The sequence below is a fragment of the Octopus sinensis genome, linkage group LG11 (genome assembly GCF_006345805.1).
Source record: "Octopus sinensis linkage group LG11, ASM634580v1, whole genome shotgun sequence".
Taxonomy (NCBI): domain Eukaryota; kingdom Metazoa; phylum Mollusca; class Cephalopoda; order Octopoda; family Octopodidae; genus Octopus; species Octopus sinensis.
Genome location: NC_043007.1, coordinates 48757759 through 48771721, shown reverse-complemented (window position 1 = coordinate 48771721; position 13963 = coordinate 48757759). Strand labels below are relative to the sequence as shown.

The following is a 13963-nucleotide window of genomic DNA, read 5'->3' as shown; positions in this document are numbered from 1 at the left end:
GAAACAAACACCTATGAGTGGACAGGCCTAAAGATGAGAAATGCATTGCGAGAGGCAGAAGACAGAGACGAGTGGAGGGATCTGGTTATAAAGTCATCAGTGGTGTCCCAACATTCAGCCAGACTACAGGATATGTAATGTAAAAAAGGTGGACAATGTAAGTCATGTGCCAGAATTAAACTAGAACACAAGCTAGGTTAAATATTTGAATGCAGTTTTTCATTCAAACAATAGTATGTTTTAAAAAGAAAAAGATGGAGAATCATTCTGTATTTAGTTACCAGGACAATTCAAAGACATTGCTGCAATGTTGAGATGAGAGATTCTTGCAAACCTCCTTGAAACTGGTGACTCTACTCAAATTTGAGTGAAGTATTAATGTATTTAGTTCATCATACACATATTGATTGTAGCTTTTGAAGAATATTAAGGTTGATAATATGGCTCCCTTTAACCAATGTCATTGTCGTCATCATCATCATCATCGATTAACGTCTTTTTCAATGCTGGCATGGGTTGGATGGTTTGACCGGGAACTGGCAAGCCAGGAGGCTGCACCAGGCTCCAATCTGATCTGGCAAGGTTTCTACAGCTGGATGCCCTTCCTAATGTCAACCACTCCGAGAGTGTAGTGGGTGCTTTTTATGTACCACTGGCACAAGAGCCAGTCAGGCAGCACTGGCATCAGCCACATTCAGATGGGTTTTTTTTCACATGCCACCGGCACAGGGGCCAGTCAGGGTAGGGTGGGGAGCTGCATCAACCATGTTCGGATGGTGCTTTTTACATGCCACCGGCACAGGGAGCCAATCAGGTGGCACTGGCATTGACCCACACATGAATGGTGCTTATTACATGCCACCAGCATGGGAGCCAGTCATAGTTGGGCTATGACCTTCTCCGTGACCTTCATCAACTGATCCAGCAGTTTGATACCCCTGTAGTTATTTCTATCTAAAGCATCACCTTTACCTTTATAGCAGTTGACTATGGTGCTTCTACACCAGTCATTGGGTATGACTCCTTCAGTTATGAAAAGTGTGGTTATGGAAAGTGACCAATTTTTTATTTGCAGTATGGCATGTTCTGTTCTTTCTGAATAAAAAGAACATTCAGAGTAGTGGCCAGTTAACACCAAAATGGTATCTTCACCTATAGATTGATTTCTTCATGGGAACAAGAAGACATTCATTGCTAAAAGAGCTGAACTTTATTTTAGCTGAAATTTCAGATGGCACAGTAAGAGAGAGGGAATATGTCACTAGTTAACTTCTGCATTTCTCTGAACAGCTTCAGGAAAACAAGTTTGGGTGACACAATTTGGAATAAGCTGTTGCAAATTTAATCAATCTATAGGTGAAGATGTCATTTTGTGTTAACTAGCACCTGCTCTGAATGTTCTGCTTGTTCAGAAAGAACAAAACATGCCATACTACATCGGTTGATGGAAATTGAAAGAAGCCTGTCATATATATATATATATATATATTATATATATATATATATATTATATTAACTTGGAGATAAAACCACTATTAGGCAAATCAAACAGTGAAAATCATAAACCAATAACTAGTGGTTTTATCTCTAATTTAATATAATATATATATATATTTATACTATAAAATTGGATTTAATCTTATATCTAATTTTTCCCTGTAAGTTTGGATTTACTCCCTAATATTATTATTATTATTATATATTATATATATATATATATATTTAAAATGAATATAATTACCACACAAGAACACGGAGTTTCTACCCTTGGCATGTAGCTTCAACCGTGTTTTCTGACGTGAATTTGCTACCCAGGTATCAGTTAACCGAATTATCAATACTAGGATAATTCATTCACCTACTTATATATATATATATATATATATGCATGTATATATACATACGTGTGTGTGTGTTTGCCCCCCCCCCACTGCTAGACAAGTGGTGCTGGTGTGTTTACATCTCCATAACTTAGTGGTGATAAGTACCAGGCCTTAAAAAATGAGTACTGGGGTTGATACATTTGACTAAAAATCCTTCAAGGTGGTGCCTCAGCATGGCCACAGCCTAATTAATGACTGAAACAAGTAAAAAATCAAAACAAAAAGGAAAAAGAGATGTATGTGAGCATATCTATATTTCTCTGTCTGTCTGTTTCTCTCTCTCTATATATATATATATGTACACATACAGGTGTGTGTATATGAATGTATGCCCATGTGAATGTGATAATCTGATGCTTATTTGTACAGCTGGTTGCCCTTGCTGACACTCACCACTCTACTATGATGGGTTGGAAACTTGTACCAACTCCACCGACTGAGGCAGTGTGAGCTATGTATCCCAATTGACTATGGTTACACTTGATCCAATGACTGTGTGGTTGGTAGTTTAGCATTTAAATTGACAAATATTCTTGTTCATTTACATATATACATATACACATATATATATACATACAAACCCTTATACAAAGACACACAGATGTATATACACAATTAACAAAACTCCAAGTTTTTACATAAGTATCAGGATAAAACATTGTTTGTAGATTTTTATTAACAAACAAATTAATAATAAAGCAGAATACTTGTAGAGTACTGTATAAATGCATATAGTATAGTAGTGAATTATATAATATAGTGCAGTGCAGTACTTTGCAGAATAGGGGTAGCTTATCCTGTTCAGGCTATATTATTAGCATTATCCTGCATTTGAGAATTTAAAATCACTTCTTTAACTTTCTAAGACATCTCAATGCTTCTAAAGCAAACTTCATTTGTTTGTTTACGTTCATTGTAATTTGAATTTATAATATGGTATATTGCAATATATACTACAATATAATACATTACTGTAGAGTAGAGCACAATACTATAAACTGTACTATGAGGAAAACATCAGTGTTTGAGATACACATCGGTCAACATCAACATGTGGCCTTAAGGAAGACAAATCAATACAGTACAGTATGGTAGGGTACATTACATTACAGAACAATAAGGCAGAATTCAATATGGTAGAGTACAGTACATTACAAGAAAAAAATGTACTACGTATTGCCTGTGAAGAAAATATCTGTTTGGTACATACTGCACTCCAGTCAACATAATAAATGTGGTAGAGTACAACATGCAGTGTAGTAGAGTACCACATGGTAGAGTACAGTCCATTGGAATACATTGTAAGAGAGTATAGTACGGTAAAATACAGTATCTCTGAGTAAAGTACAGTATTAGTATCCAAGATATTTGAAGTTGAAATCACTCTAAAATAGTTTTCACTAGGAATGAGTTGCTGTCTGGATGAATTTATCCTGAAAAAAAAAAGAAATAATAAATAAATGAACAAGAAGGAGGAGGAGGAGGAAGATTTGTAACTGAGGCACTACTTGACAACTATTGTTGGTGTGTTTATGTCCACATAACTTAGTGATTCAGCAAAAGAGACTGATAGAATAAGTATGTGGCTTTAAAAAAAAGGTACTGGGTTCAAATTATTCGATTAAAAATTTGTAGTGACACCTGGTTTCAAATGCTGCTTTGGGATTTTCATCCATGCATGGGCAGGGATTAGAGCCTTCCGGAAGCCCCTTATGCATATGCACAGTCACCAGCAGCAGCTAGACCAACTTAGACCAGCTCCGTGGAGCTGGAATTCTGAAGGCAATCCATGACTTTCGCGAATCTGTGAAGAATGCCTTCACAATTGTGATTAAACTGACTCTGCTGTTTCCACACTTCAGCGAACTGGCTACTGATTGTCCAGAGATGTAACGCTTGTACAGACAGAAAAATAAATATTGTTATTTGTTCAGAGATTCTTGTTCCTGTTATTTTCCTTTCCACGACTATGTAAGGAATTGTGAGGCACCAATCCAGTGCCAACCTCACTTCCTACAATTGGTGACCCTGACGAAGAACATTAGCAGCCAAGACTCTGACTAGTGCCTGTTTTCACAATGGTGAAAGGAAAAATGGAGCTTATTCAAGGTGGTGCTCCAGCATGGCTGCAGTCTAATTACTGAAACAAATTAAAAATAAAAGATATATCATCATCATCATCGTTAAACGTCCGCTTTCCATGCTAGCATGGGTTGGACGGTTCAACTGGGGTCTGGGAAGCCAGAAGGCTGCACCAGGCCCAGTCTGATCTGGTAGTGTTTCTACAGCTGGATGCCCTTCCTAACACCAGCCACTCCATGAGTGTAGTGGGTGCTTTTTACGTGCCACCGGCACAGGTGCCATATGAGGCTGGCAATGGCCATGATTGGATGGTGCTTTTTACGTGCCACCGACACGGAGGCCAGTCGGGGCTGCGCTGGCAACGGCCATATTCAGATGGTTCTCTTACGTGCCACCGGCATTGGTATCACAACTACAATTTCCATTGATTTTGATTTCGATTTCACTTACCTCAACAGGTCTTCGCAAGTAGAGTTTTGTGTCCCAAGAAGGAAAGGTATGCATAAGTGGACTGGTTGCATCCCAGGTAGAGGCCATGGGTTATAGTCTCACTTGTCCAGCCGGGTCTTCTCACGCACAGCATACTTCCAAAGGTCTCGGTCACTATACATATGTGTGTATGTATATATATATATATATATATATATATATATATATACTAGCAGAAAACTAGGCAGGGGATAGTATTTCTGCTAGTAATAACAACAGTAATTTCTAATTTAGGCACAAGGCTGGAAGAATGAATGGCAAACTTGAGCTTCATAGGATTTGAACTCATTACTGCAAGGCATTTTTCTGACACTCTCACAATTCTGCAACTTCATCTGTGCTGCTGTTATTTAGCCCCACATCAGTATTGAATGAGCAGACCTCCGATCAAATGTGTTGAATATGTAATTATCCCATTTTATTTTTAGGTGTAATGTGTCTAGGATCATATTATCCAGGCTATACATGTCCTTCCTGTTCTAAGATGGTAAGCTGTAATTTTAGGGGTATTTGGTGGCTCTTTGTAGCACGTGAAATTACTCTCAATTTCACTTGTAATAATGATATTGCTAGTGATGATGACAATGATGATGATGATAACGATAATGATGATGATGATGAATTGATGATGAAGATGACAGTGACTACGTCTAAAAAGAGGGAAAACAGAAAATCACCTTGATGAATGTACTGGAATTGGTTGCCTGCAAACCAAGTGTTCTGAGGACCACTAATGGACTGAAATGTGTTCCATACAGCTTTTGTAGACCATCTATAGCGGCAACAATAGGCAAAACATCTCTTTGGCGTTGTGATTCATATGACAACAGATGGTTTAAAGAGCCTACAGAATGACACAAATAGCATGGCAGGATGAATAACTGAATGTAAAACAATTGAAAGAAGTTTGAACCAAGTGAAAGTCATCTTTACTATTGGTTAGATGATTAATTAGTAATGGACATCTAGTAATTAATAATAACTTGGGGCATACTAACATGTTTAGTGGGAAACTTAAATACAGGAAACATTGTACATTGTGTGTGTGTGAGAGAGATTTGAAAATGCCCTGTAAGTATTAATGTAGCAAGGACAGTGGACAGGCAGAATTGTTAGAGCCTCGCAGTATTTCAGTTTCCATCAATCAAATCTACTTACAAGGTGTTCATCAAACCTGGGGTATAGTAGAAGACACTTGCTTAAGGTGCCTATCTATGCCTCTGTGTGCATGTGTAACAGAATATATATATTTATATATTACCTTTTATCTTTTATTTCAGTCACTAGATTGCAGCCATGTAATAATTGTACGAGTTGACCATAGTACTTCTATTTTAAGCCTAGTACTTATTCGAACAGTCTCCTCTGCCAAACCACTAAGTTATGAGGATGTACACAAAGTAGTGATGGAGGATAAACAGAGACACAAACACATAAGTATATATACAATGGGCTTCTTTTAGTTTCCGTCCATCAAATCCAATCACAGGGCTTTGGATTGCCTCGGGCTATAGTAAAAGACACTTATCCAAAGTGCCATGCAGTAGGACTGAACCCAGAACCATGTGGTTGAGCAGCAAACTTCTTACCTTGGGCTCAACAAGGCTTTATGAGTAGATTTGGCAGACAGAAATTATATATATATATATACACACACATATATATCACACACACACATGTCGTCTTTTTGTGTGTTTTTGCGTTCTTGTCCCACTTTGCAATTTATATTTTATATTTAATTTCTATACATATATTATTGCGGCGTAACGTACCCCTATCTCCTATGTATACACATTTTACCTTGTACGACGTCTTTACACACACTCTCTCTATAGTCTGTGTCTTTCTCTTTCCTTGCCTCTGATTCTTCCCCCATTCTCATTTGCACCGTCATTTCTATTGCTAAGCCAATCCTGTTTCTTCTCCCCTCTTTGATTCCTTGTTTCTCTCTCTCTCTCCCCCCTGGTGCCTTCGTCCCTTTCTTTCTCTCTCTCTTTGATTCCTTGCTCCCTGCTTTTCTTTTTCATTCTCTTTCTTCCATGCTCTCACGTGACCGCCTTCAAACTGGTCTTTTCGGCTTGACCGCTGCCATGTTAACGTTTGTTTTCGTTTGCTGCAAAGGCATTTTTCAAATATGCCAGCCAAGATAAGTTAAAAATTGTCTAAAGTCGTAAGACACCCGCTGTTTTTGTCCTCTTTACTCTTTTACTTGTTTCAGTCATTTGACTGCGGCCATGCTGGAGCACCGCCTTTTAGTCGAGCAAATCGACCCCGGGACTTATTCTTTTGTAAGCCCAGTACTTATTCTATCGGTCTCTTTTGCCGAACCGCTAAGTAACGGGGACATAAACACACCAGCATCGGTTGTCAAGCAATGCTATGGGGACAAACACAGACACACAAACACACACATGTATACATATATATATATACATATATACGACAGGCTTCTTTCAGTTTCCGTCTACCAAATCCACTCACAAGGCATTGGTCGGCCCGGGGCTATAGCAGAAGACACTTGCCCAAGATGCCACGCAGTGGGACTGAACCCGGAACCATGTGGTTGGTTAGCAAGCTACTTACCACATAGCCACTCCTGCGCCTGCTTACCATTCTTGTTTTTTTTTCTATTTTTTGTTTCTTGTATTTATATTCGTGTGGCATCCGGTCTTTGTTTCGTATACATTCGATCATCTTTCCAAGAAATCTAATGCCTGTGGCTTAGTTTTTCCTTGGGGCTGGCCGGTTCGGAGCGATATCGAGATTAAACAGCCGAAATTGCTAAGATGATCCGGTTCCCGACTGAAGATTAGAGGCTTCGAGTGACCCGTCTGTTTTTTTTTTTTTGTGTCGTCTCTTTGTGTGTTTTTGTGTTCTTGTCCCACTTTGTAATTTATATTTTATATTTAATTTCTATACATATATATGTATACATATATATACACATGTGTGTGTGTGTCTTTGTGTCTGTGTTTGTCCTGGTAATTTAGCAGTTCAGCAAAAGAGAAGAAAATAAGCACCAGGCTTAAAAAATAAGAATGGGTTAATTCATTCAATTAAAAATTTTCAAGGTGCTGCCCCAGCATAGCCCTCAGTCTAATGACTGAACCAGGTAAAAGCTTATATATATATATATGATTTATAAATGTGTTTAATACTTAATTTCATATATATTTATATATATGTGTGTGCATGTATGTGAAATTATTAAAGTAAATATCATTTACAATAAAATTTGCAGTGACTTCAGAGAAAAATTTCCACTACAGTTCCCCTGCATTCAGTGTCTTCAACTGTCACTCACTTTCACTCCATTTCTGGTACTAGTTTCCCTCTACCAGTATGACCAAGAAGACACATGTTGTGTTTTACCGTATGAGATTGTGTCAGGTGCTCTGGCATTAATAGCTTCTTGGATGACATGTTCTAGAGGTTGTGTGAGTGCTACAAGCCATTTTGGTAGGAATCCAGGATGGAATGACTTGGAAATTGTAACAAGTATATGACATGAACTTGGCTTCACTAAGAATTGAACCTGTACCACTGCAAACTAGTGCTTGTATGTGGCTACACGACCACAACATATAAATACACAAACATACAAGAACTAATGAAGGAACTTCTTTCAACCTGCTAAAAATACCAACTGAATCTTTTGTAAACCCTACCTTATTGTTATATAAAAAGACACATCGGATAATGTTGTCCAAGACGTACTCTCATAGAAGATATTGTATGGCTGGAGTGACTGTGATCACAGGCCTACTTTATTGGGTTAACCTGAGGTAAAGTGGACATCACTGGTGTTAGAACTTGAAGGAATGGAACTAAACACTGGAATGCATTTTGTTTGATACTCTACTGATTCTATCAAACTAATCATCCAACTGGAATAAATATTTAATTAATTAGTAAATCTGGCTGTGTGGTTGAGAAGTTTGCATCACAACCATGTGGTTTTATATTCAGTCCCACTGTGTGGCACTTTGATCAAGTGTCTGCTACTAAAGCTTCAAGTTAGCAACAGCTTTTTGAGAGTGGATTTTGTAGACAAACTGAAGGACATCTGCCATAAGCATATATACATACATATACATGCATGCATCCATGCATACATACATACACACACACACACACATTCAGATGGTGCTCTTAGCGCTCCACTACCATGGATGCCAGTCATGCGGTGCTGTCATCGAATTTGATATATATATATATATATATATATATATATATATATAACGTAAAGTGTACTAGCCATCTGAATGTGGCTAGCCACTGGGGGTGGGGTGTTACTGACGCTTTTAGCCCCAAGAGATAGACGTCTCCAGCTGGCCTTAGAAAACAATTTCAGTGCCCTTGTGTTATTTGCAAAGGGAGGTCATCCTCCCTCGAAAACCTAAGTGATACATACGGACTATAGTTTCAAGGTTTTTGCCTCTCGTCAACGCATGGTAAACACCGGTTTACGATGAAGGAGACCTTTGCAAATAATATGTAACGTTTTTCCCAGCAACCACAGTCACTGATTTAGAAAAACTGTCTGAAAGCATTAATAAATCTCCGAACGAGATATAAACAGTAACCGCTCGACAACGTAAAGTGTACTAGCCATCTGAATGTGGCTAGCCACTGGGGGTGGGGTGTTACTGACGCTTTTAGCCCCAGGAGATCGACGTCTCCAGCTGGCCTTAGACACAATTTCAGTGCCCGTGTGTTATTTGCAAAGGGAGGTCATCCTCCCTCGAAAACCTAAGTGATACATGCGGACTATAGTTTCAAGGTTTTTGCCAACGTTAAATATTATTTGCAAAGGTCTCCTTCATTGAAAACCGGTGTTTACCATGCGTTGACGAGAGGCAAAAACCTTGAAACTATAGTCCATATGTATCACTTAGGTTTTCGAGGGAGGATGACCTCCCTTTGCAAATAACACAAGGGCACTGAAATTGTGTCTAAGGCCAGCTGGAGACGTCGATCTCCTGGGGATAAAAGCGTCAGTAACACCCCACCCCCAGTGGCTAGCCACATTCAGATGGCTAGTACACTTTATGTTGTCGAGCGGTTACTGTTTATATCTCGTTCGGAGATTTATTAATGCTTATATATATATATATAGGGAAAGTTTACGTAAAAAAACAAAAGGCGAAGACAGGTGGTGTACAAAACAAACAGATGTATTAGTATAACGCTCAGGAATAGAAAAAGTCTTTTACGTTTCGAGCCTACGCTCTTCTACAGAAAGGTACACAGAAAAAACAAGGAGAGAAAAAAATGTGTGTAGTGGCTAACGCTCTATCATGGCGTCTGACACACACACATATATATATTAGGTATCATAAGAATTTATAAACTTTCAAGAGTGTGTGTGATAATTCATTTTTGGAATTGGGTCTCAAAGTCCATACAAAGCTTGACATAACTATCGCCCCGTCAGTCTTACAAGCTGCATTGCCAAACTGATGGAATCCTGTTTCAGAGAAACCCTCTGGAACTTCTGGAAGTCTCACAGCCTCATCCAGCCGTCACAATTCAGATTTATTCCTAACTCCAGCTGCTGTAATCAACTCATCGAGTTTCTTGAGGACGTTACCCAAATCACTGATCGCGGATCCTAGGTGGATGTTGTTTACCTGGACTTTGCTAAGGCTTTTAACTCTGTGCCACACAAAAGACTTATGGTGAAGCTTTCTGTGTTGGGTGTAAGAGACGAACTCTATAACTGGTTGAAGTCTTTTATTTTCGGCCGAAAAGAGGTTGTCACAGTTCTAGGACAGCACTCTTCGCCCTATGAGATGGCATCTGGTGTACCACAGGGATCTGTTCTTGGACCCCTTTTATCTGTTGCATATGTTAATGACATTGATGCCAACTTAAAGAATGCCACAGTGCTGAAATATGCAGATGACATCAAGCTGTACCTCGAAATAAAGAGGTCAAATCCTGTACACTATAGATCCCTATTGCAAGCAGACCTGGACACAATGCAGCAGTGGATCATGGACTGGCAACTAAAGCTGGCTGTGGGCAAATGTACCACCATGCATTTTGGGAGGAGAAACCCAGCGTCCACCTACTCCCTCCACAATACTAGTCTCAAAAAGTCTTCGTGTGAACATGACCTGGGTGTTATTGTCGACAGTGATTTGCGTTGGACAAAACACATCGCTAAAATTGTCAAGAAGGCTGAGGGTGTCTTGGCATCACTCACCAAATCCTTTGTGAGCCGCTCTCCGGCTATCTATCTGCGGCTTTATATAGCTATGGTAAAACCTCACCTGGAATTTGTATCACCAGTATGGAACCCCTATCTTGCCCAGGATATCAATCGTCTGGAAGCCATTCAGCGACGTGCAACCAAAAGAATACCCTCCATCAGGCATTTGCCATATCCTGAACGCCTTACTTCCCTGGGCATGGACACATTGAAACTCCGACGTCTGGCAGCTGACTTGGCAGACACCCATAAAATTATTAACCATCTTACAAACAATAACTCTGAGCACCTTTTCAAACTCCACCCATCTAACACCTGTGGACATATTTACAAAGTCAGAAAACAGCACAGCTCCCATGACTTCAGGAAACATTTTTTCACGCTGAGAGTTGCTGAAGCCTGGAACAAACTGCCGGCATCAGTTGTTAGTTGTCGGAGCACTGCATCCTTCAAAACTTCCATGCTTTCTGAGATTCGCCAACACTACACCTGATTTTCTCCCCTCCATACACACACAAGCATGTATCTGACTCATACATTGTTCGCTTTCCAGACATTTTTACAATACTGCATGTACTTTATATGCACTTTCTGACAAGTTGTGGTGCACCTGAGCACTGTATACAAAAATTTCATCATTATTATTATTTAATATATGAATACTCATTTGGATAGAAACACACACACACAAAATCAACATCCATCTTTTATTCGTAGAGTATCCTACTCATTTTGATCACCCCCACTCCAGTTCACTAGTCACTACATTCACACCTCTTAAACACATCTGACCTCCTCCACCTCATGTTTATATCTGCTTCACTCTCTTCTAATGCTCTTTTAACCTTGCACACCCACTGCCCTTGACTGTTCTGTTCCACATCTTTTGGACATGTTAGAATAAGTGCATGTTCTGGCACCTCATCATCACTCTATTTACCACTTGTTGAGCTCTGCTCCAGCCATCCCCATGCACCCTTGTAAAATATTAGGTAGCCGTGAATTTCCACTACAAACAGTAAACATGTCCCCCTCTGCCTCCCCATCATATTTAAGCCTATCATCACCTTGCTAAAAGAGACCATCCTATCTCCTATCCTTTCCCTCAGTCAATAGGTTCTTCAGTCTTGCAAGTTACTTGGTGACCACACTAATATAGATGCCATGACAAAAGCACACTGTATAAAGTGGTTAGCATTAGGAAACGCATCCAACCACAGAAATCATGCCAAAATAGTAGCAACATTAGAGCAAGATATGATCCTCTGATCTTTTGCATCCTGTCAAAATATCCACCTAATGCAGGCATGGAAACTGGACATAAAATGATGCTGACACATATACACTTGTGTATATGTGTGTACATATGTGCACATGTGTATGTGTATATCTGTGCTTCACCAAAAAATCAGTGAGTAAGAAGTAATGATGTTGCTGTAGTTTACCTTGTCAACACATGATTTACTAGCTTTGCACCTTCAAATACAGAATGAGATATCCCTTCCTTGTAGAACAGGTAAAGGTTAGTGATAGGAAGGGTATCCAGTTGTACAGGAATACTTAAGTAATATGCTCATCTAACCCATGCTAGCATAGAAAATCACTGTCATCATTTCATGCTTACATGGGTCAGATGGAGGGAGATTTTCTACAACAGAATGCCCTTCCTGTCTATTCTTATCCTTATCTATTTTCAAGTAAAGTAATATTTCCCTATGGCCAGATATATGCTTCATGGAAACAAACAACATTGCTTGTATGACAATGGGTTGTGTGTGTGAGTATCCATGTCAAGACATGAGTGTACACATACAAACACACACACACATACTGATTTCAAATTTTGACACAAAGCCAGCAATTTTAGGGGAGGGGTAAGTTGATTACATCAACTCCAGTGTTAAACTGGTACTTATTTTATTGACCCATAAAGGATGAAAGGCAAAATCAACCTCAGTGGAATCTGAACTCAGAATGTAAAGACACAAAATACTGCTAAGCATTTTGTTTGGCATGCTAATGATTCTACCAGCTTGCTGCTTTACACACACATATGTATATTAACTCCCAAGAATATAGTCAGCTTGGGGTTATAGTAGAAGGCACTTGCCCAAGATGTGCAGTGGGACTGAACCTGAAAGCAAGCTTCTTAATCCCACAACCACGCCTAAACCAAGCCATGTTTGCACCTAATCACAATAAATGAACAAAAGATCAAAAAGAAAGAAACAAAGGTACCTAAATCACTGCCTTGATTTACTGCTTCCAGTAATTTGTCAGAAAGACAAGTAACATCAGCAAAACCAAGGTTCACTCCTTGACCAGCCAATGGATGGATTCGATGGGCAGCATCCCTGTAAAAAACCAATAAAATATGTTACTGTTACACTTCAATGTCAGATACATTCATTGATCTTTTTATCATGGGTATAAGTGTGGTAGTGTGATTAAGAAGTTCACTACAAAGCCATGGAATTCTGAGTTCAGTCCCACTGAGTGGTACCTGAGATGAAATTAGTTCAGACAAACTATGTAGAAGTTTGCGTGCGTGAATGTGTGCATAGAGCAACCAATGTAGTGAACACTATCAATCTAGTGAATGGCTAGAAACCAGTCTAATGAACACTTATAAACCCAGTCCAATGAACACCCAGTCTAGTGGAAAGCTAACAACCAGTTTAGCAAATGTCCAGCAATCAGTCAAGCAAATAGTTGAGTAGATGTATGAATGCATGTATTTGTATATATTATATATATATATATATATATAAAATCATCCTCGAGTATAATCTGCATTTTTTTCCCAAAATTTAAAGTTCAAAATCCCTAGTGCATACTATATACGAGGTTAAAAATTAAAAATATTTTCTAAGTAATGTCCGAGTCTCTATTTGCTGTCTGGCAATGTTTATTCAGACGCATTTTGTGATGTCAGGCATGAAAATACTTTAAGCTAAACCTGAAAGCAATGAAGTCATAAAAGAATCATCCATAACTTGCAGTAAGCAACATTTATTATAATAAAAATATTCAGAACACAGAGTAACATGTAACAAAAACAATTTGCAAACATATTTACATTCCCATATAACAGTTAAGAACATCACCATTAATGTATTATGCATGCGTGGAAGTGTCTGTTCGACTAGGTGCTGCTGGCTTAATTACGCATGACTCAAGTTAGAGAAGGGATGCGTATTATACACAAGGTTTAGCTTTTTAGCGGTACAGTTCCCTAAAAATCCCTTGCATATTATACTCAAGGGCGGATTATACTCGAGGATTTACGGCA

At 38.9% G+C, this 13963-nt stretch overlaps 1 protein-coding gene across 2 annotated transcripts in view; it reads right to left on the bottom strand.

Annotated features, from left to right (window-relative positions):
• Positions 1–2526: 2526 nt before the first annotated feature.
• LOC115217341 (ubiquinone biosynthesis monooxygenase COQ6, mitochondrial) overlaps positions 2527–13963 on the bottom strand; it is a 46051-nt gene continuing 34614 nt past the window's right edge. Inside the window, exons 10-12 of one of the 2 annotated variants that reach the window (XM_029787002.2) lie at positions 12910–13025; positions 5132–5298; positions 2527–3316 (exon numbers count right to left, since the gene is read on the bottom strand). In XM_029787002.2, coding sequence (XP_029642862.1) covers positions 3284–3316; positions 5132–5298; positions 12910–13025 — 316 coding nt within the window. In that variant the 3' untranslated portion in view covers positions 2527–3283. The remainder of the gene's footprint in view (positions 3317–5131; positions 5299–12909; positions 13026–13963) is intronic. The other variant, XM_036507474.1, reaches the window with a different exon arrangement.